This window comes from Chaetodon auriga, chromosome 14 (assembly GCF_051107435.1).
Source record: "Chaetodon auriga isolate fChaAug3 chromosome 14, fChaAug3.hap1, whole genome shotgun sequence".
Classification (NCBI taxonomy): domain Eukaryota; kingdom Metazoa; phylum Chordata; class Actinopteri; order Chaetodontiformes; family Chaetodontidae; genus Chaetodon; species Chaetodon auriga.
This window is the reverse complement of record NC_135087.1, coordinates 7299241-7323252: the sequence shown is the minus strand read 5'-3', so window position 1 is coordinate 7323252 and position 24012 is coordinate 7299241. Positions and strand designations below refer to the sequence as shown.

The window sequence follows — 24012 nt, the reverse complement described above, 5'->3', positions numbered from 1 at the left end:
AAGCACGAGTAAATAAATAAGTGAAGCTCAGCTGATTGAAATGATTTTACATATGCCTTTTCACCTCGATTTTTTTGGCACCTGGTGGCAGCGGAAACTGGTTGTGAACAAAACAGTATGATAATATCACCATTTAAGTTAATATGACGAACAGTTGCCTTTTAAAACATTGACATGGAACACCATTAGCATTTACCCGGAGTCATGTTTCTGGCCACCCAATGAATGAAAGTCCAATATTCAGTCTTTTAGCTCTATTTTTGGTCTCTATCTACTCCTGAGTGAAATATTTCCTTAGCTGCTAAATGTTTCACTATGCTCACCAGCTAACTGCTAACTCTGTCTGCTCTTTGATGCAATGTAGTTTGTTTCTCTCATGCATTACTCATATTCAAGTCCCAATGGTACCTAACCATTTCTAACTTGTGGGACTTCTGAAGATATTTCTGAATTTGTCAAAGACTCTTCTAATCTTCCATCTGGATGAAAGAATATTCTGTCCACAGCATGATGAAAATGATTTACCTGTTTCACAAGTTGAGATAAAGATGGCAGCCATCCAGATACCTGAAAAGGAAGCATGTAGTTGGAAAATGATTTAGAAGTATTTTTTCATTGAGTAGCAGACTGAGATATATATATATATATATATATATATTTTTTTTTTTTGTTTTTTTCATCCAGATGGTTAAAAAAGTTTTTAGGGATTCTGGCAATACCTTTAGACCAGCTCTAAGTCTGGTTAAACAACCTGCAAGGTTCTTCAAATACCACTGGCTAATTATTGTTCTGACAAATGGACGCATACCTCTGAGACTAAATGTAACGCTGATATTAATGCTAATACTTATGGACAAGAAACATTTGCTAATTTCAACTAACTTCTAAGGGAAATATGAGTCTCTTTCTTTAGCTGCTAGCTAAATGTGCTGCTACAGAATGTTCACTAGCTAACTGCTAAATCTGTCTGCTGCTGGAAGCTGGATAGCCCACCATTTCTATCTACCCAACTGGTCTTGTTAAAACATTGCCCAGTAATTATCTTTCTGAGAAATTCATACATAGCTCTATGTCCAAATGTAATGCTAATGCTAACACACAAGAAACTAATTGCTCCAAGTCTCCACTAACTCCTAAGGGAAACATGCATCTCTTTCATTAGCTGCTAGCTAAATGTTCGACTACAGAACATTCACTTGCTAATGGCTACCTCTGTCTGCTCTTTGGTGCTGTATAGCCTACCCATTTCTCTCTAACAGTGGTAAGTCTTGTTAAAACATTGCCAGGGAATTATCTGTCAGAGAAATGGATGTATAGTTCTGATGCTAATGCTAATACTTACAGAGCACAAACTGTTGTTTGTTGGGTAAATAAAAAAAACAAGCTGAAAGAAACACAAAGGGGAACTACGGAGTAAAAATATAGCGTATAACTACTTTTATATCTATTAATTCAACAAGGAAACACAGGGCGTTATAAAAGAAATGGTGACCCAGTTGGATTGTTTACTATGATTTTACTCAAATCAGTGTGTTCCAGTGCAAATACAAGTCAGTCAGTAAGAGTATTATTCCCAGCGTGAACAACGTCCCTCAGTAACATTAAGATCAGCTTATTCGTGGTAACATTTCAGACAGATAATGATGCCTTGGCTACACCTCAGAGTGAGAGCTTTGTTTCAACCAGCACCCTTAGTTGAAATACTGAGTTTGTACATTGAACATGATCACATTCTGCACAGTCCTCAGAGAGAAAGCATTCACATTTACACGTAGGTTGGGTCACACTTGGAATAAAGACAGGTCAAATCTCAGAGGATCTGGTACTCCAGGCTGAGAGGTCACTTGACATTTGAAAATTAATTCAGAAACAGGCATTGAGACCAGAGTCAGATAGTGTTTTTCAAATAACTGATGATTAATTAGCTCTTTCTTTACCTGCTAGTTTAACGGTTAATAGGTAGGATTTACCACCTCTGACAGCACCAGTAACTTGACACCTGAAATTCCCCCAGTACTGTGAATTTCCTCGTCAAACAGGTTAAAATAACAGTAAATTATTTGAAATTAATATCCAACCCCAGTCTAGGCCAGACAAACACAAGTAAAATATGGAAACAAAAAATAACCAATGTGCACAACCCAGTTTCCATGAATTTGCTCAGTTAAATAACTTTTGACTGTTGGATTTGGGGCTGCAACTAATGAATGAATCGAATAATCTATTCATTTTTTTCTCAATCAATTAATTGTCTTTAAAATTAAGAATCACTCCAAATTTCCTGAAGCCAAAATTGTTGTCATCAGATCGCTTGCTTTCCCAAGACAACTGTTGAAACCTTCCTAAAATTGAGTTTGCTATCAAATATGATAAAGCAGTAAATTACTAGGTGAGATGCTGGAACTAAATCATGTTTGGGATTTTTACTGAAAAGGTGACTTAAGCAAATTGATCTCTTGACTAATCAACTGTTTTAGGTCTAATCGTGTCTGCTTTTGGTCTCTAGTTGGATTGAAACTACTTGCACCCTTGTTAAAGATGTTAGAAAAACCTGCAGCAGAAAAACAAAAAAGCATCCTGAAGATTTTTTAAAATGCATGAAACCAAACATATGAATATGAAGCAAGTCAAATGTGACTGCATTTTGTTGGAAGCCACTTTTGACTCTAAAAACATTCATGGACAAAATTGTCAAAAATCAAGGCAAATACAATGAATTATAAAAATAAACCATCATAACAAATTAATCAATAAATAAAATTAAATAAGTCATTACAAATATAAATATCAGGAGTGAACTTCCACATGCCACCAGGGCCTGCTTCACTTGTGTGCCATTCAACACTCATGCAGTTTGACGCTTACATAATCAAATACATACTTTACACCCCTCATCCTGTCTTGATCAACAATTTATGAGGCAAACAAATTACACAGTTACAAATACAAAGTTCCCTTTTTAGTTTGGAGAAAAGTTCCTCAACTGGCGGGTCGGGATCCAAACAAGCTGCTCTGACAGGGTCACAAACAAAGAATGAACTCGACAGGGAATTAATGAGTTCTTTGATGTATTTGGTTGTGATTTCCTGACAGTGTTTTGATCCCTATTCAAACCTCAGCAGTATTGACATTCTTCTTTTTAGTACAGTTCAGCATACAGGGCTTGATACCGAGTCAGACATTACTGTACTGACACTGTTTCAAGGCTAATGCAAAGGAGTGCTCATATTATACAACATCATCCCCCGTCCCTGGGATATTACTCTGTACAAGTGATTGGTGATGACAGGTGCTCAGTACAAAACAGGAGTCCATCGGCCACTAACAAAGGAGAGTGAATTATACAGATGAGTTCAAATAACACAATGCTTTTTACAGACAAACCCACAAATAATCAGAGACTGTGTTTTTACATGATGGAAAAAACCTGAAGCTTTACATTCATGACGCTTTCCAAAAGTGCACTTCACTAAATGCACAATCTTGAACTCAAGCTTGAAATTAAGAAAAGTACAGAAAGCTTTGTGAAACTGTCAATGCCATTCTGCTATAAAGCCATTAATCCGCTTATTCCCAAAGAAAAAAAAGCCTTTATGTCTTGAATGACAATATCAGGGTTTCTGTAAGTGACAGAAAATCAAAACGGGTTTTTCTGTCCCTCTAATGCATTAACAACCAGACCTGGCTCAAATAAGATTTTCAGCTACTTGATGCCGAATTGGATGATTTTCATCACAAATGGCAATGCAACAAATGTCAGAAAGGTAAAATATTCACAACAACTGTCTTCCTGTAATTTAGTGACAATATTGTACAAGAGGAAAGGTGAACCACCCCCTCTAAGTACTAATTGGCCCAGACCTGTAACAATCCAAAGGCGAGCAGCAGGGACAGTCCCCTTCTTGTGTTGGAAGATGAAGGGCCAGGGCTGTATGCACACGGGGCTGATTTAGGACCAGAATCCAGGTCTGTAGCGGTAAGGTGAGTCTCTGGGAAAGCTGATCTCCGGTCTGCAGAGTGGTACGGTTCCATCCCTGCACTGTCCCTCATCCAGCTGATCCAACAGGTTTTCGTTCCTGCGTGGGGAGTAGGGCGTTGGGGCCTCCATTGGGGTGGGCAGCACTGCCGGGTCTCGACCAAACTCTACAGTTGGAGGAGTCTCTGTGCTGGATGTGTGGGCGGGCGACTCGCTGTTACCCAGGTTTTGTCCATTTCCCCTGGGTCTTGCTTCTGCCCAAAACACATCGCAGCGCGCCCGTGGCGAAGGCCGAGGCCGGGCCACAAAGTCAAGGGTTTTGGGGCGTTCGGGAGCACAGCGGCGACGGGGAGTTGGAGGGAACACAAGATTTGGATCAGGGAGCCGGGGAACCTCAGAACACTCTTCTTTTAAACCTCTGAAGCCACCTGAACATCCAGAGAAAATCCAACATTATAATTCCAAAGAAGTTTTTTAGGTTAGACCAAAATTTTGGCTGGATGTTATTCGGCTAGTACTGGTGATTTAGTCGTGTTTTTCTACTCTTATTTAAAAAATGCTTAATATCTTAGGAAAACTTGTTTTTTTGAAGTTGTCTGTGTTGAGTTGTGTTTTTGACTATTCGGGATTCAATGGAAGGTTCTGGTTTTTGAGGATGGCTTAATGCAGTTTTATTTTTGTTGCTGTTGTTTTTTTGTACATCATCAGTAAAATAAACAGACTGAGACTCTAAAGCCACATTAGCGGATCTGTGAGGCTGTACTTTGGTACAGCGGTTCTTCTAGCTCAATGCTAATGGTAGCTTGGCTACATGTTCACAATGAGAACGCTAACTTGTTGTTTAGGTCTAATGCTTACTATGTTCACCATTTCAGTTTAGCAGGTTAGCATGCTAACATTAGGACAAAACATGAAATACAGTTAAAGCTGATGGGAATGACGCTAGTTGGCATATTCAATTAGTAGTTGCAGAGACGTTTCACTCAAAACCAAAAATATGGCTAAATATGGAAACTGAATATCATCAAACAAACTAAAAAACATCCGTATCAGTATTAACCCTCAAAAACTCACTATGACCGTACGTCTGGATGGAATTAAAGAAGACAAGACTTTACCTGTGTTCTCTAATGCTGCTTTTTCTGGCAATGGCTCCAGATTATTAGGGGGGCAGCTCTTCTTGATGGCCCCGTCTGATGGTGTTCGACGCAGGCTACGTGAGGAACTTGGGGCAGAGGGTACATGTGTGGGTGTGAGAGACTGGCGGGGGTTACGCTTGAAGCTCTCGAGGTGTGTGTTAACCAGTGGGTTCACTGGAGTTGGGATGGCCTGATGCTGTGAAACAGGAGGCGGTGAGGCAGGGCGGCAGACCAACAACTCCTCGCTGTCAGAGCGCAGCAGAGAGCGGGTGGAGTTGCAGTCAGACACTGATGATAAGGATAGCAGCGTGTAAGAGGAGGGCAGGCCTCGCTCGGGTAGCGAGGGCGCTGAGGGTTTCAGCGGACTTTCCCGCCGGAACAGTCTGCGAGTGGGGGGGCTGGTGCTCCGCCTCTGGCCCCCTGTTCTGTGGAAGAAACCCTCCCATCGCGGCTTGATGCTCTCTTCCGGTTGGGCCAAAGTTAGCAGGTTGCAGCCCAGTCCGACGGCAGCCAGCAAAGCTCCACAGCCCAGCAGGACCAGCTCAGACCGCCGGCTCCCACCGGGGCTTTTCCTGCATGGCGGTGTACCTGGTACCTGGCCGCTGGGGCAGTACTCATCTCCATCACCGTCAGCAGCAGCAGCTGTGTGGTCCTCCTTATGGAAGGGGATGCAGAGGTAGGACTGACCAGAAGCACTTCCTGGCTCAGTAGTGAAGCAGCAGTCTTCATTTTCTTTGAACAGGATTAGTCACATTTAGTTATATTTAAATCACATACATAGAAAACCAGTATTTGTAGATGTGTTCACAGGCAGTTCATGCTGCCTTGAATATCAACAATTCCTCTAAAACACAAGGCAGCTTCAGGCCTACTGCGGAATTCTTACTTGAATTCCAACCATCCAAGTTTGGTTTGCTGAGTGTGCTTGATGCTTTTTCAGCAAGTGTGTTTACATTCGCACAGCTACAAACATGCACATCTGTTAGTTTCTCAGGTCAACCACTAAGAGCCATGTGGTGAAATATCTCACACACTCACTTTCCCCTTCCATGTTTTCCCTTCCAGTCTGCCACTTTGCCAACCTCTGGACACAGCTGTTCTCTATGTTATTATATGGAATGACAAAATAGATTTAATAAGCTGGTGCTGCTTACCCATCTCCACAAGGCTTGGCACTCCAGGCACTGCTGGACTGTGTCGGGGGGACCTCCGAAGGTTTGGGGCACTGCAGGACCGCTGCCTGCTGCCTTCATGGGGAGGCTTCACACTGTCAGGTAGACAGGATAAAAAATGAAAAACAGGCTCAGATTTCATTTTGTAAAGGACAGTTTCCATTTTAAAAGCAACTTTGTGTGGAATAACTGTAGGTAAAATATGTCATCTTAATGTGAGCTGAAAACTTCAACAAAGTATTGAGGTTATCTGGAGAAAGTAAGGACTATTTCTAGATCCTCTGGTCACCTTACCTGGCATCAGCGCTGTGCTCCCTGTAGGGGCCACACCCCCGGGTTCTGCCCTTTTTCCTGGACCCCTTCCTCTCGCTCTCCTCTTCATCCTGCTGGAAACCTGTGCTGCGGCCCCAGGCCGTACATCCGTCCCCCGGAGTGACTGCAAAAGGAGACATTTTAAAAAGAATAAATTATGAGAGCCGATATCAAGGGCACACATTAAATAGCTTGTGATGAATAATAAACCGAGTGAATTTAGATGTCCTTGGAAAATACACAAAGTCCTTCATGGTGCTTACGTTGGATGGCTCTGAGGCGGGGCAGCATCGGTGGACTGGTCTGAGGACTGGAGCTGCTGCTGAGCAAACTCCTCCGCCGATCATGTGAGGGAGACGCCTGCACTGTGATTTTGTGCTGAAAATCTAAATCAGGATTTTAAAAAACATGTTCCAGAAAATATTTACCGTCCAAATTCCATCACAATATCCCAAATCTGACTTTGACTGAAAACGTGCACAGTGCTGACTGCATCGTGACCGTGTGTTTGCGGTACCTGAAGGCAGGCTGATCCTGTTCCCATCCTTGAGTTTAAGGCGGTTGCGGCGGAACTTGCCCTGCCGACTCTCCACGTGAGGCTTTTCCTGGTAGAGCTGGTGAATGATGATGTTGAGCTCTCGCTCCAGGATGTGGATCTCCCGCTCGGCGAGCTCCTGTTCGCGCCTCCTCAACGCCTCCTCCTGGCACTTCTGCTGCAGTGCTGCTTGGGTCAGCTCCTCTTCCCACGATCGCAGCTCCTGTAGGAGCAGGAAGAAGAGGTGAAGGAAAAGGTAATGAAACCGGAAGCACAGCTGCGTTGAAGTTCCAGCCTTAAACTTCCTAATAGAGTCCAATGTGTATGTCATTAGAGCACAGCGTGAGGTTCAACCACCGTTACCTTTTCCTTGGTCCTCAGCTGATCAAACATTTCCTGAATCTCCAGTTTCCAGTCATCCTGCAGAGAGTGAAAGGACTCTGCCGGCATCTCAAAAAAGCCTGACTCCTCGATGGCTGTCAGCTGGTCCAGAATAGTTCTGAACTGCGGTCGGGAGTGGGGGTCTGAGCTCCAGCAGTCTGTGGCAAAAGATGAAAAACACTCTCTAAAACTTGTGCCAATTTTGCCTCCGCAAAAAAAATATTTCAGTGCCCTTCAAGTGGTTCCAGAAAGTGAGAACATATTCTGTTTATTTATTTGGTGCTTCTCAGATCTATTTCAGAGGCTTTTCTTGGTGCAGTGGATAAACAAACAAGAATAATAAATGTTCAAAAGTATCTGTCTGGCACATAAACTGACACTTGGTCTGTAATAGCGATGTGATAATTTCCATCCAATTTGGAGGACTCGTCTTGAGTAGAAAATGATTTTGTTCCTCTTACCCTCCATAAGACGTGCAAAGGGCTCAGGACATGTCGAGGGAATGGGCAAAGCCAGTTTGTTCATTGCCACCCCATAAGCCACTGCGAGGCCATCGATACCCCGAAATGGAACTTCTCCCGTCAGCAGCTCCCACAACAGCACGCCATAACTTTGTTGTTCAAACAAAGGAAAGAGAAACATAGGAAATAGGTGCTGAATGAATCTGGAAATAATTATATTTTGCTCATTATATTTTGCTCTCTCATGTAAATACCAAGGTGAGAGAAAAGGTCAAAATAAGAAAGTTTGTGAGTCTTTGTGCAACAGCTGCACACTGATGAACTGAGAGTCAATTACCTGCAACAAATCAAATAAAGCAGGAATGACTGAATATCATGGATTCTGTACTGTTGGCTTGTGGGTTACCGCTTCTGTTATAAACCCATTTACTCAATTCTAGACACTGTATCAGACAGGGATCAAATAATACCTGGAAATTATTTTGTCTTATAATTTGACCAAGTTTTATTCTGCTCTAGTGTAGAAGCCTTGATTACGATGACAAAGTAATTTCCCTCCCTGGTCGGCACACTTCATTCGTCTTTCTGTCGTTAAAACCTAACTTAAAACCTAACAAACGCCACATTCAGTCAGGGGTAGCTGAGCCGTAGCAACTCATCATCAGAGAAAACACATGGCAACAATGCAAACAAACCATGTCATAACATCACTGCACATTGAAAATGAATCACATAAATTACATACTCGCGTTAGATATTCACATATGCTGGGCCATCTTTGCTTTTGTGCTCGACATAACGATATGCTGCACAGAGAAAAAGTGAATTTGTTCCAGTGCGCTTAACATGTCTAATGCAGGTTTATCCTGTGATTAGGGCTGGAACTAATGGTTATTTACATTACTGATTAATCTACTGACTATTCTCTTATTTAATCTGTGGATCATTAGGGCTATAAAAATGTCAAAAAATGTATATCAGGTTCTCAATAATGAGGTCCTACAGTGGCTTTTTTAGCACAACACACAGTCCAAATCTCAATGACATTCTGCGTACTATAATGTGAGACAATCCTAAAATCATGGGCAGTTTTGCTTTAAATATGACTTAATCAAAATAGCTGCTATTTATCTTCTAATCAATCAATTGATAGAGTGGTCAAGCGGTCATAACCATCAGGACTGAAATGAACAAATGCTGAACATATCACATCTTTACAGTCACACTAAATATTAACTGGAAATGAAATCATGTGTGTCTGCAGGTATGAGGGTCACCTCTGCAGAAGTTACACTGTATGTTTTATACAGTGGATCTAAAAATTTCAATTGAATTAAAGCTGTCATCTGTGAGTCCTTTGCACAGCCCTGCACATTTGGATAGTTGCACTTGAGTGTGTACAAATTGTATGAGATCATTAGCCAGCTGTGACAGAACACCGACACTGAGCCAATATACAGCTCAGCATTGTAATGCTTCTGTTACGTATATTTTACATTTTACCGCATTTGATTTTTTAGCTTTATGTTTCAAATTTTTGCTTGTATTATTATTATTCTTTATTGCATACTGGCGCAAGTTGTGTATTACATTGCATTGTGTGTGCTATGTTATGTCCATGTTCAGTCTTTAATAAGTAATAAATAAGATGAGATCCTCTGTAACGATTCGTCACGCTGACGAACACATAGCCCTGTGTTGAATGTACATGTAGTCTTTAGCCTTATCTACTCTCGTACCCGTCTCATGCTACACAGCATTCTGTTCTCCTTCCAATGTGCCAGTCTGCTCTTTGTTACTATGGCAACGGTGGCCCGAGCTGAACTTTTTCGTGTGCATGGTGGAAAAACTGACTCTCATTCTGGCTCTGCAGCCTGTCTGCTGCATAAAGCCGCTCCTCTGCCCACCTCCAAATGTCGCTACCCTTGGAGAACGTAGACGAGCGGATGACTTCGGGAGCCATCCAGGCGTAGGTGCCGGCGGCGCTCATCTTGGTGGTGCGGTGCCACTCTCGAGCCAGTCCAAAGTCTGTGATCTTCAGAGTCTTGTTGCTGAGGTCTTCCATCTCAACCCTCTCAAGAATGAGGACTGGAGTGGTCGGCAATGGTGGAGGTGATGAAGGGATTTCAGTTGCAGGATATGGAGGGGGGGTGGGCAAGTGCAGATTGGCAGGTGGGTTGACGGTAAAGTAAAAGGTTTCAGGTAAGCACCACCAGGATTGTAATGTTGGGAGGGGCAGCAACAGCAGGGGCATCAGACCCATGACAAAACACAATGCATGAGGCAACGCAAAAATTAGACACATGGTGGATGAACAAAACAGGGTGCGGTTGGTGGGAGGCCATGATGAAAGGATTGGAAGGATAAAAGCAGAGAAGAAGAAAAACAGAACAAACAGAGAAACCAAGAAACAGTGAGCCACTACAACAGAGGAAAGCAGAGATGAAAGACAGCAGCCTCATCAATGCTAATGATCTCACTGCGTATTTTTACAACACACTTAAACAAACACTACTACTACACTTCGACTAAAGAAATAGCCTACTATGATGGACCCATTTGCTCTGATAGGGTCTGAAAATCCATTCCCAGCATGCATGAGCAAAGTAATGCTCCTCCTAACCACATGCTCACTCCCCCATTCAGCTCCACGATGCCAGGCCATCTGCTGCGGCTGTGCCCAGTGGAGAGGGTGTGTCGGCTGGCTGCGGTGCACATCAAGCGCCCCTTCATCTGTTGCGCATGTGGCTACAGACGCAGTTTCCAAAGAAACTAAACCCAAACATGTGGCGAAAGCAAATCCCGCCTCTGTGTAGCTCAAGAGGCAGAACACAAAATGAACATGGCTGATTCCCCCTGAGGCCAGTCAAGCTCCAAATGTATGCACTCACCATAATGCACAGTGCTTTAGTGCAGAGTATCTACTAAATGGCATGTCATGTGAGAGGGAGGCAGGAGGGATAGTTGAAAGGTTGAAGGTACAAAGTGATTAGGACTGTCAAATGGCAGACTACTGAGTGGCTTACAAATAAAAACATAAGTCAAGTGTTTGGTTCCATCAAGGAAAGGCTTGCAGAGAACACCTCACCCACCACGGCTTCACAGGTAGCAGCGGAGTACAAACACCAAGAGGTTGTGCACAACTAGGCTTTTAGATCAGGTGCATTTATCGGACTGTCCACAGCCACGGCAGCTGCTCTGTGAGGCTTCACTTATGCTGGGATCAGATTACACGATTTTAGTCTTATTTTGAGACGATTTTGGCCGACCAATTACTAGTGTCATGACCGATCGTGAACGACAATCTGGCGTCTTTACCCGTGTAGTGTGATATGCTAAACGACCTGACATGCAGCGTCTGGGAGGCCCCATGACAACCCGACAAAAAGACTAGCATGTCAGAATTTATTTGTCTTGACATGTCTAGTGTGACATGTCCCACAACATGTTCCTGAGCGTCACGTGCTCTCTCCAGAGCGCAGTCAGGCAACCATGCCGAAGAGGAGGAGGAGGAGGATGTTGGGGTTGATGCTGTCAGGTGGGACAATGAAAGAGAGGAAAAGTTCATTGATCCGTGGCAACAGTACCCCTGTCTATTTGACATTTCCTTGAGGGAGGAGGACGGAGTGAAAAGACAAATGTTTCCGAGAAATAGCGGAAGCACTTCATCAGCCAGGTGAGTAGCTGGCTGCTTTTTTCTTTCTTTTCTTTCGGTACACAAGACCACCAGCACCACACACAATGCAAAGACATGGCAGGAGTTTATGGCACTGTGATCGTTAGATCTGATGCTGTGACCATCATCGAAGACAAAATAATGGTGTAGTCTGATCCTGGCATTGGGCACAGGCTTTGACATTAATGCTAAAGTTAGCATGCTAACATGATTGAAGTGACTATGCTAACATGCTGATGTTTACATCTTCCATGCTCCCCATCTTACTTTAGTGTGTTAGCATGCTACCCTGTGCTAAGTACTGCTGAGGCTAATGGGAATGTCATTAGCTTTGCAGGTATTTGATCATAAACGAAAGTATTGGACAAATTCAAAAGTTGATCTGATGATGGTGCAAGATGAAACATCAAGGGATCACCATAGTTATTGCAAGTAATCAAGTGGGTGACATGGATATGTCAAATTTCATGGCGATTCATCCAATAGCTCTTGAGATGCTTAGCTCGAAACCACAAATGTGGACTTCATGATGATGTTCAGGCCCTTTTTGACACAATGCGATTTGAGCTGTGCTCGCTGTTGATTTTAGTGGTTTGTCCATTCATTCTGAGCGCCATGCTGGGCTGCAGTCGCTGCTCAGCTTGATGCAGTGAAAAGCCATCGTGGTGCAGTGTAAGCCATTGTAAATAATGGGTGTGAGAGCACAGTGGTGCCATTTTTGCTTCCCCTGACAGCAGAAGTACATCCTGAGCTACTTCTGTAACCACCGACTAGACCAGAGTCTCTCACCTGAGTTTGGATTGCACAAGGACCCACTCAACAAGAAGATGGGGTCATGGGAGATTTCTTAAACTGATGCAAATCAAATAGATGTGAAATATATAATAATTTAACTGAATATAATGCCCAAACAACTCCCACAAATAGAGAGTTCTCGTACTTCTTAGACCCTAACTTTGCATGGATCTGTAAGAGATGTATAAGAGAGTAGACTGGTGTTCTGGCTGCTCCTGTCCTGTGACGAGAGCATGGGTTTTCCCCACAGAGCCCAGGATGGCAACTAGTTAGACTGACTTAACACTTTAAAGCAGCCTATTGGAAGTGGAGCGCGTGAGCTGATCACCAGAGAACAGGCCAATGGCAGGCAAGAAGCTGGTTGTATGCATTGTCTGAGCTTCCAATAGGGAGGCTGGGGCAGAGCATTGGGCAAATCCTCAGTAATAGGCTTGGGATTTAGGGGATCCAGTTGGGTAAAATGCAAGATTACAACCGCTTCACAAACATACATGCAAACTCCTTTTGCTTTCTGCTCTCATTTCTGAAGAGTCACAATGTGTCACACTGTGTTTAGCGTGGACTAAACAGGGTGTTGACTCATTTTATGTAATACTGTGAGTTTTCTTGCTGTCCCACAGTTAAAATGGAACCCATCAGTGGGGATTTTAGACCAGTGAGGAAGTCTTTACTTTTCCAGACCCAGGCTTCACAAAACAAACTTTCTGGCCTGTATTTGGTTTGAAAACAACTTTCCCCTCTCGCAATCAGCAATGGAAAAACCTTTTTTATAGACAGAAATGACTGCTATGAGTGTCCATAATTATATTACAGTCCATTACTGGATACAATAAGTTTTGCCAAAAACTGGATGAAGCTGCAAATTCCTAATCCCTCAAAAAACAGTAAATACACTAAGGACTAGGGCTGTAAATAACAATTATTATCAATACTGATCCATCAGTCCATAGTTTCCCTATAATTTGACAAAAATGTTAACAAATGGCCATTAGAAGTTGCTAAAACCCACAGTGGTGTTTTAAAATTGCTTGCTTACGTCTGACTCAAACCAGAAAACTATGCAGCTCGAGCTGAGAGAATTTATTGAGTTGATCTGTTAATCAACAGGGTCTTATATATGTCAAATATTCTTGACTTGTTGCGACTCAAATGTGACAATTTCACTATTTTACAGCCTTTTTAAGAGACAAAATCCTGAAAATAATCACTAAATGGATCAATATTAAAACAATTGTTAGTTGCAGAACTACATGCATTTTTTATTAAAATGATGATTAAAATTGGAGTTGATTAACTAAATTGGCACTAAAAGCGATACTCTTAGCTAATCATTGCAGGAGAACTTCTTTTACATTGTAGAATAACCATGTGTTGACAATAAAGAAGGAATCTTACTGTTGCTGGACTTGAGGTCCCGGTGAATGATGGGGACGATGGCCTGGCTGTGGAGGTAGAGCATGCCCCGGGCGATCTGCACAGCCCAGTCCACCAGCGTGCACGGAGGGATGCGTTTCCCTGCGAGGGCCCGGTTGAGGGGGCCACCCCGGGCGTACTCCATGACCAGACACAGGTTGGGCTCCAGCAGACACACCCCCAGCAGAGCCATGATGTTGGGATGGTTGAGCATGGCGAAAAGTTTGGCCTCTTGACGTACGCTCTCCAGAGTCTGCTCTGCATCCTCATCGGGGTCCCGTCGCGCTGCCTTCACTGCCACCTCTGAGCCCCGCCACACTGCACGGTAAACTTTTCCAAAACCACCCACCCCGATGATTTCCTCAAGGGTCAGCTCTGAGAAATCAATCTCCAGGACTGAGGAGAGATGTAGGAAAAGAGGACACCGGTTTAGAGGCAGATAAAGAAAAAACACAAACTTGTATTCCTCTAAAACAATTACAATATACTGACATCATGTCCTTCTTCAGAGCTGTTACATTTCTGCACACACCCTTTGAAGGACATTTGAGGTCAGGGTCAGCCCGTCTGGAGCTGTGTTACTCTTCAGTAAGGCAAATGCTTGCAAACAAGGATCTGAAAACGAGGTCATTCTGTTAAAGGATGTTTTCACTAAGCCACCCTGCTGCCCCAAATACAGGATCTGGTGGAACTACCCCTCCTGCTATTACACAAGGGTGAGCATCTGTCCTTACATCTGCCTGGGATGTTAGGAGAAGGAAGAAAGGGAGGATGGATGATCCTTTCCACTTGGGGTTTAAATGAAAGGTGCTGTCTGATGATGTAAACAGGAACCTTTGTGTCTGTGGCTGTAAACTCTCGCAGTGTGGATTTCTAACAGCCTATGAAGCAGACTGACCTTGATGAATATTTCAGGTGGGATGGTATGTGAAAGTAGGCCAGCTGCTGCTGAATATGAAGGGATGAAAGACTGAGACAGCCAACAAAGACAGCTGAGGTGGTGTGGCCCACCCGAACTACCGGGGCAGATGTGGGTCATATGGCCTTAAAGCACATCTTTTATTGGCTGTTTATGCTACCATACATTTACTATCTGTGGGGAAAGCTGGTTTTGTTGCTGCAGGGCATCCTTTTGCTCATACAGACTGATAAGAACTAAGAGCTGTCACTGTGCAGTGCACTATAGGTGCTCTTGATTCTGCTTACTGCATCTATCTGAGGCCTTGGCTGCACATTTTGCTGCAGAAGCTTTGTCTCTACAAGCATGTCTTTCTCTCTCGCTGCACAGTTTTGGTGCAAACACCACCAGCCACCATGATATTTAATGCACATTACGCTGATGCATTTCCTCAGAGAGCATAATAAAGGTTTATATAACTATTGATAATCTTGCATGTGCAGGACTCTGATGTCCTGCTCTGTTAAATAATCTTTCTGCTGAGGATGCAGCACACCTTGTGCATTGCAATTTGAGTAATGAGGCAGGGTGCATCACTGACCGCAGCTGGCTGTTTGTTTGACAGGCAGTGTGAGGAAAAATGGTCCTGAAGCTGTGAGGATGCTTGGCCCAGCCTGTTTCTAGGCCAACAGGAGTGCACTGCGCCGACCATGACACAGCACTCTCAACGTGGGTTTCTCTGGCCTTCAGATAAAGCACAAGGGAAGACCTGTGCTGTGTTTTAGTGATAGCACAGTGATTTCATTTGTCCAGGCATGAAGCACAATGGGATACTCACGGTGCAGAGGAGGCACTGAGTACTGCTGCTCTGGGGTGTCCCGTATTTCCTCCGGAATGACATTCCCTTTGCTCACATAATTAGACGGGAAAATGCCAACCCGGTCAGCTATCATACCGGTCCACCAGCCCTCATCTCCCGACACCAGCGAGTCTTTGGACAGGACCTCCACCAGGTCCCCCCTCCGCAGGCTGAGCTCGTCGTCCGCAGTCGCTTCATAGTCGAACACAGCCGTCCAGAAACCCGGCGCGGCGGGTCCCGCATCCGGCGCGGCTCTAATGCCATTCTCCGGTGTGGGCCAGCGAAAAACATCTGCCTCTGCTTCTTCCGATGAGGACACGCACGCCTTGGGACTCAAACTATTGTCCAAAGCGGGTTTGAAGACATCCATGGACGCGATCCATAGGGCCGACCTGGATCACTGCAGGCGCATCCACCTGACGCGGCTGGCTGGCGGCTCGGTGCGCCCTGCGTCTGCACACGCACACACACACACAGAGCTAAGTCGCGGCTAATCCCGCACACAAACACCGCAGGGAACTGGAAGCACCATTCTGCTGCATCGTCTGCCTTTCAGTCCCCGCTGGCTGCTATCAAACGCACAGATCCTGCTTCATGGTTTGCAAAGCACAATCCCTCACCAATCATCGCTGTAACTCCTCGGACGCACTAGTGTTTAATTTAAGCCAATTGTGCCAACGTGCGAGTCATCCGCGGCTTTCTATTGGTTCACAGGCACGTCAGCAACAGTGTCTCTCCCACCCTCCTGTCAGCGTCAAATGCGGGTCATCCGTTTTCTTCCAGCTTTAACCTGCCCTGTTTCAATTAATCACACACAAGGAAGCGTTTGTTTTCTTCAAATTGTCTCTTTTATTTAATTATTGACCCCCTAAAAAAAAAACAAAAAAACCTAAACATAACAAAATACTCAACCTAAGGTTAACTTCCATGCATAATTCCCTGAAATAAAAACATAATCCATAGCAAGGTATAAAACAACATAAACAATCAAATGAACAATCCGCACTACTTCAGTGAAGTGATGAGAGGACAAGGTGTGTGTGCATGTGTGTGTGGTTGAAATCCAAACAATAGTCCCTCCATCTGAAAACTGAAATGATTCAAAAAGTGTCCATTCTGTTTTAACTTGATTAAATTTCAACCTGTTCCAGAAAAGCACAAAACATAAACCATAAATACTGTGTGGCACAGCTTCACCCAGTTCAAGTAGACATAATAACAGTGTTTCACATGTTTAGTCTGCATGAATAAAAATTATCAATAGGCAGAAAAGCACGAGTGAGAAATCAACGAAGACTCCACAGTCAGTTCAGTCCACTTCCTGACATATTTCACCAGGATCTGGTGTTTGAATTTCTATGTATGGATGCAGGATATGATCAGTGTCATCACACAGACGTGTTAAATAAAAAGTGCACTGGGGAAGATGGTGACAGACGAGGTGACATGCGTACGGAAGAAAAAACAGGTCAAAATTTTAGCTTCAGAAGTGAAAATTTTGAGATAGTACAATAAAAACAATGATGAGATTATGGGATAGATTATGAGACTGTGGGTCAAAAGTGTGACTTTAAACATGAGATTTGAAAAACTTAAACTTGACTTAAATTATGACAGTCAAAATATCTGAGTCAAAAAAAAAAAAAATCAAAACTCTGAGATAGAAAGTCTTAATTTTAGCTAAGTGAACATTTTAAGATAGTTGGCTAAGTCAAAATGTACTTTTTATCTCATAGTTTTGAATGACTATTTCATTCTTTTGACTCACGCTGTACATTTTTGTTTTTATGATGACTTTTTTTTTCTTTTTCCTGCAGAAATGTTCTTCCATACATGCAACAGTTGAGGGTTTGTTTTGCTTTTGATTTGACCTTTACTGCGGTGAGCTCCTCAATCAGATATTGTCACAATGGAAGTCATTTTGAAAGGTTGCCTTATTTATCTTCAGGCATCAAATAGAGACTTGAGTAACCTTGTGAGTGCAAGAGAAAGAAAGTGAGAAAGATGAGATCTTTTAATCACCAATTAAGCTTTCATGCACCACAAAATGCCTGAATAAATTACAGACGTTAGCTAAACCAGAGATCTGAGGTTAATTTTCTGCAGCTTATAGGACCATTGCCTCAGTGCTGGTTTGAAAAAAAGTCTCTGAATCTGAGTCTGGAATATTCTGCTGTGTGCAAAATGTAAACAAAGAAGTTCCTCTGCAGACTGTTCTTGGCTACTTTGACAGCATTATGGAAAACACACAAAACCAGAGATAACAGTAGTCTGGATTAACACAACCGGGAGGCTTTGCTTATACTGTTGTAGATAAGCAGTGAAGTGCGATTAACAGACATGGAGATCGTTGATATAAAGATACGAGACAGAGGACTGGTTTCACAGAAAATGAGTAAAAGTATCTGCAAGCTGAGAAAAATGTGTTCTGAATATGAGATGAAAAGCAAGAATCAGGAGTCATTTCCAAATAAACATGTCTCAGTTCATCAATGCCTGGAACCCTGTATCCTAAAAAAAAAAAAAACCTCCACACCTCCATGTGTCCAATTTGGGACAACACACTTGTGCTTTTTTCTCTGCAACATGTACAGACACAAAACATTATTGTTTTAGAAATATCCTGAACACCAAATTTGAGATTTTTATCTTTTATTTTAAAGGATTTTGGTTTGTTTGTGGAAACCTTTCAGAAAACCAATCATGTCACAAGTACAGTGTGGTCAGGCTGTAAACAACATTTCTTCACTCCTGAAAAGTTTATCTGTGAGAATATGATATTATTAACAGAGGACGTTTCAAATTCTACAAGTAGACGCACTGCTGGATTCAAAGACACATTAGTCAGGCCTGATTTAAGTCAGTGCAACCGGTGTTTGCTCATGAGCCAGAAAGCTGCTTTTATTCCACAGCAAAAGAACAAAATGGCTTGATCTCAAAAAAACAACAGCTTTGGAAATTTGCTTTTTTTTTATTTTGACATCTCATTGCAGGCCAGGAAAAACATACCCATCCAGTAAAATGTGCCCCTTTTCTGTTACACAAGAAAAAACAAAGTTAAAAGAACAGTATCATCGAAGCTTTCCTCAGTGTCTCACAACATCATCAACCACAAGTCCAATTACTGAACGGTGACATTTCACTTCCCTCCCGCAGGCTGATGTGTATGATAAATATTTTTCATCTTTTACAGAATTAAGACATGTATTCTTAAGACAAAATGACAGAACCAATTTAGAGCCGTGCCCTTGTGAAGACCAACCACAACAGAGCCTGTGCACACGAGTGCGAAGAGGACACACTGCCTGGCTTCAGCACGGCAACATGCACAGCACACCAACACACACTCGCCGACGTTCCTGCTCAACACATCCCGGCAGATAAGATCAAGAATACAACCAAATAAACAATACAAATAGCCACTAAAGGCCAAGATAAAACTAAGAACACTGGCAATTCCTTGACATCATGAATACCTGCTGAACTCAAGACTGAAAATAGTTCCTGTTGTAGGATTTTAACAAGGGAAAGGGTGACAAATTGAGCCTTGTTGACCCGAAAAATAAAACAATAAAAACTTCACACTTCCACTGACACTGGCTCAGATTAAGCGACTGCAGATAACCTGTAGATGAGATGTGAGTCGTGTTGACATGCTTTCCCACCCCCAGGACACCTATGCTGTGTCTATGTAAACATACACTGAAAATTATGTACATAATGTGGGTTTTGTGTTGCCTCTGAACGGGACAGTCAGCCAAACTGTCCTCCCACTTGTGCAGCAGTGGACCCATCGCTCTCCTCCGAATGTGTGTGTGTTTACATGTAAGAGAGATAGAGAGAGATAGAGGCAGAGTGGGGTGAGCAGGTGCGGTCCAGGGCCGGGGAAGGAGCATCCGACTCAGCCACGAGACGTATTTACAACACTGCTCACCACGAAGAAAGAACACTGAGGAGGAGGAGGAGGAGGAGGAGGAGGAGGAAGAGTGCTGAGGAGAGAAGTAGAAGGGACGACCACAGGGACCGGAGATTGACATCCCCCATGTGGAAATACAGTGTCACTGCCACTTACTGTCACTTCTTCTTTTTTTTTTTTGTTAACTTTTTCTTAATTTTTTAAAACAGATGTTGCATCCCACCTCTTTGGTAATCTCTTGGGTGATTTTTAAATTAGCCAAGAATTGACCGATTATATACTAACATACACTTTTATGCAAATTAAGTAATAAACATATTTTCCGCTGCTTTTGGGAGTTTCAAATCTGTATTTTTTTTTTCTCTCATTTTAAAAACAAAGCACCAGTCGTGTGTTAAACAGCATTCAATTTTGATACCAGCCTGCTTTGGAATTCAACCTGGAGCTATCTGCTGCTCTGACACCCACACCAGGCTCTTGACACAGCCTCTTCACTGAAGAGTTTCCATCCAAAAAGAGCATCACCAACACCTACTCTTTACATAATGACCAAAAGTAAATGTTTTTATGGAAAAACGTGTAATTTGCAAGTCATTTTTTGAAGTGATGCCAGTGAAACACCCACAAATATGATACTAGAAACCTTGATTTTCTGAAAGATTTCACTGTGTTTAAGCTAAACTAATCAATATTTAACTCTGGATGAAATGGCTGCGTGTAATGTGAAAGGTGTTGCTCATAGTTCCAAGCCCAGAGAAGTATCACCCTACTATGCAGTTACGTAAAGTATTTTAGCAATTTTAGCTAACTCCACTCTATGCTACCTGCCTGGCACCAATTAGCAAAAGTTAGCATCTAGCTAGTGTAGCTGATAAAGAGCCAGATCTCTCCATTACAGCTAACAGGCGAGTGAATATTGGAATATGATTGATCAGGTCTTCAAAATAACAACTTGAATGTTACTTTGCATCTACTGGATGTGTAAATAGCAACTGTTTGCTAGCTAGGTAACACACCTTAACAAGTTTATGTAGATCTGAAATTACAGTGGAACTTCTGTGTTCTTTTCCACAAGTGAGAAAACTTACTTCCAAATCATATCAACATTTGCACTGATGTAAATTTTTCTATTTCAGCTGTGGAACATGTCCTAGCTTAGTAGAAGACCTTGGCTGTTCATCCTGCATCTCAAGGCAGGGAGGGTAATTTAAAAAAAAAAAAAAAAATCAACAATATAACGTTTCATTTAATATTTGTGTTTTCATTGGCTTTTAGTGTGCAGTATTTTCCATGAGCCCGAGACCATTGCAGGTTCAACGTCACTAACTTGGATTGAGAATAAGACTAGTGTGACGAGTGGTTTGCTGTAATCAGAACACTGAAGGGTGTAGATGTTTAAAGATGGCTGAAATTGCACCTACAAAGTTGGGAAACGGAAACCAGTTATGATGGCGTGAGCTAACACACTGTAATGTGAGGGAAATTATATATTCTTTAATAAATCCAGATGAAAGAAACCCTCATCTTTGCACTGAGATAAAGAAGCTAGCAGAATAGCAGCTAACAGCTAGCATCAGGATAGTGATTGTGCTGTAAGCTTGTTCTGCTGCCCCCTGGTGACCAAAAATCTATTAATGCAGCTTTAAAGACTTAAAAATGCACCATTTTAGGAAGAAACTCTTCACTTGTTCAGCTGAGCGAAGAGCTCATCGGTGTGGGCAGCAAAGGCCCCTCTCCACAGGCACTCTGTTCAGTCCATAGTGACACCTTTAATATTGGCCTTTTGCACATGTACAAGTAGAAGTCTCCATAAATAGAACTATACAGCAAAGTGCATGGAAGGGACAGTACAAAAATACCTCTGAATTTACCTCTGCAGCAACACGGTTTTTTTTTTTTTAATCTTTTTTTTTCAGATTTCTGATTGAAAAGGTGAAAACTCCAGTGAGACCAAGATATCAGTAAATAAATAAAATACAATGTCATACTTTTACCTAGGCAAGATACATAACTCTTAGAAATGTGAAGACATCGTTCCAGTAAATAGTTTGACCCCCCCTCCCCTCCCGCTTAGCCACAGCGATCCTCTGTTGTTAGAGCAGAAGGTGACCACATTTAAACAAATATTCAAAATATACAGAAAGTATGGAAATATATTATATATAGATACGTATAGAGTACAGAAGTAATGTTCAGGGCAGTTTGACCATGTTCACTGTGTCCACCTCTTCCTCCTCGCCTGTTTGAATGGGGATTCATCTGCCAGTATGAAGTGTCACTGTCGCTCCTCTTCTCCTTCTTTGTGTGATTTCTGAGAACTCTGCAGTGCTCCTTAGGAAACTATGCAAATAAAAATAAATACTATGAATCCATCCCACTGTCACTCAACAACATATTCCCATTTACGATATAATCTTTTGTTATTCCTTAACGTAGATCAGAAAATAGTTCTTTTATTCCTCTTTTTGTGTGTGTGTGTGTGTGTTCATTTTTTTTTTTTGTTTTATTTATTTTTTGCATTTTTATCCCCAAAATACTTTTTAAAAAAAGTCGTTCTCGTCAGATGTTGAGAAAAATATATACCTCTGATTAACTCAACTCTCTCCGGATATAAGAAGCAGTCTCTTCCAGTGGAATGCAGGACCGCCCCGGGATCGGCATCATCTGGACTCGGTGGTAACCCAATCCCAACTGCAAGCACACTAGCACAGGCTCCTATAGCCAAGGCGAACAGGCCTGTCGGCACTAGAGGGCAGTATACACACCTCCAAGCATCCTTACAGAAGGGGTTGAGGGAGAGAGAGAGGGAGAGGGAGGGGGGGTGTCTGGGAAAACCCCGGGTTTACCTCTTCTGTCCTTTTATACCATATAAGACTGACCCAAATTCCACAGTGAGAATTCACTCTTTTACCACTGAAGTTGTACTTTAAACCCCTGTATGTGTGTATTCTCTCACACTGAGGTCTTTTCCATTTAGAAGCCCTCTATATGACAGTAGGCCTCCAGACTGGAGAAGAGGATGTAAAGAAACCAGAGGCCGAAAAAGAAGGCTGTTGTCGCCAGTCTGTGTCCCCGGGGCCCGCCCAGTTCTCCTCCGATGTGGGCCCGGCGCCGGTAAAGCAGCACCGAGATGGCCAGGAAGGCGAAGATGGTGAAGAGAGTGACGGAGAAGGCCAGCGAGCCGGCTTCCACCACGAACGGCTTCCCTTGGATGTGCCAGTAGATGGCCGCCACCGACCAGGCCATGCCGATTCCCAGGAAGACGTTGACGGCGTTGCTGCCAGTCACATTCCCGATGGAGGCGTCTGCGTAGGTGTCCTGGACTGCTGATACCTTACTGGCAAAGGTGTCTGTGGAGAGAGAGGTCATTTATCGCTTCTGTTTCTCTTTGATCAGATTATTTCTAATCTAGATGACAAAACAATGTCACCAAAAGGTCAAAACTTTTCACAGTCAGGCATTTATAATTTGATTGTTCGGGGCTGTTTAATTATCCTCATCGTTATCCACTATGCCCTGAGCAGAAAAGGACAGGATAAGCTTCTCTGTCTTGCAGAGATTGATGTTTTTACACTTCTGCCTTAGTATAGATCAATGAGGTATATCATGTTAATTAAAAGTGCTGGTAGGAGGTTTTTATAATCATTAGACAAACCAGGCTCATTCAAGTTTATTACCTATCCTATCCAGGCTTTATGCTAAGCTAAGCTAACGTACCTGTCTGCTGCCTCCAGCTGCATGTTAATGCTGCTGACACAAAATTGGCATCAATGTCAATCTTGGCAAGAAAGTCTACTGACTACTGCGCTTACTATCTCTGCTGAGAAAGATCATATGATATCATCAAAGCCCCTGAACAGCTTCTTAATGGACCTGGTGGCGAGATAGGCGAGATGCAAAGTAAGGTGCAAGGTACAAAGGGGTTGTATTTAGTCTCTTAATTAATCATAGGCGTGTTTGGGTGCAACATGAGTTAAATGAGTGTCATCTCCAATTCGGTTTGAATCCGCCATTCCTATTAAAATGGCAGATTCTGCAATTTGGAGAAGCGGATCAGCTCATGTGCGATGTGAAAGCATGCGAGCAGACCATCTCCTGGAGCGGCAGGAATCCACCAAAGCCCCCTGAGGTGAAGCAGGCATGGAAGGATCTTACTATCTGAATAATGTGCCCTTTAAATAGCAGGAAAAAACTGCCCATTTCAAGCCAGTAAGAGGAGCTCAGACAAAAGCATAAATATCTCTCCTGTGAAATAACCTGCAGGTTCGACCTCTATCAGGTAACAGTGTTCATGTAGTTCATCACTAAGAGAAAGAAAGGTCTTTAAAGCCACTGTAAAGTTAAATCTTCAGTATGCCCCAATAATATTAAATATTCATGAATATTCAAATGTTCATTTGACTAAATAAGCAGCAGTTAAAATTTGACACGTTTTTACATCGTTAGTAATTTTTCATTAGAGGTTTTAGACTTCAAACT

At 42.7% G+C, this 24012-nt stretch overlaps 2 protein-coding genes across 3 annotated transcripts in view; both read right to left on the bottom strand.

The window, feature by feature from the left end:
• Positions 1–1496: 1496 nt before the first annotated feature.
• On the bottom strand, positions 1497–16250 carry map3k9 (mitogen-activated protein kinase kinase kinase 9). The gene is made up of 11 exons (XM_076748897.1): positions 15597–16250; positions 13843–14256; positions 9884–10064; positions 7977–8125; positions 7498–7673; positions 7117–7357; positions 6863–6985; positions 6582–6723; positions 6270–6382; positions 5095–5847; positions 1497–4404 (listed from the first exon to the last, which is right to left on the bottom strand). The coding sequence occupies exons 1-11, from the start codon at positions 15985–15987 to the stop codon at positions 3950–3952; spliced, it is 3138 nt and encodes a 1045-aa protein (XP_076605012.1). The 5' UTR covers positions 15988–16250; the 3' UTR covers positions 1497–3949.
• Positions 16251–16459: 209 nt separating this feature from the next.
• The window catches only part of slc8a3 (solute carrier family 8 member 3), a 108216-nt gene continuing 100663 nt past the window's right edge, over positions 16460–24012 (bottom strand). The window contains exons 7-8 of one of the 2 annotated variants that reach the window (XR_013078134.1): positions 22117–22883; positions 16460–21873 (exon numbers count right to left, since the gene is read on the bottom strand). Coding sequence is in view for 1 of the 2 variants with exons in the window: in XM_076748368.1 (XP_076604483.1) it covers positions 22507–22883 (377 nt within the window). In the remaining variant the exon portion in view is untranslated. Of the gene's footprint in view, positions 22884–24012 lie in introns of both variants that reach the window. The other variant, XM_076748368.1, reaches the window with a different exon arrangement.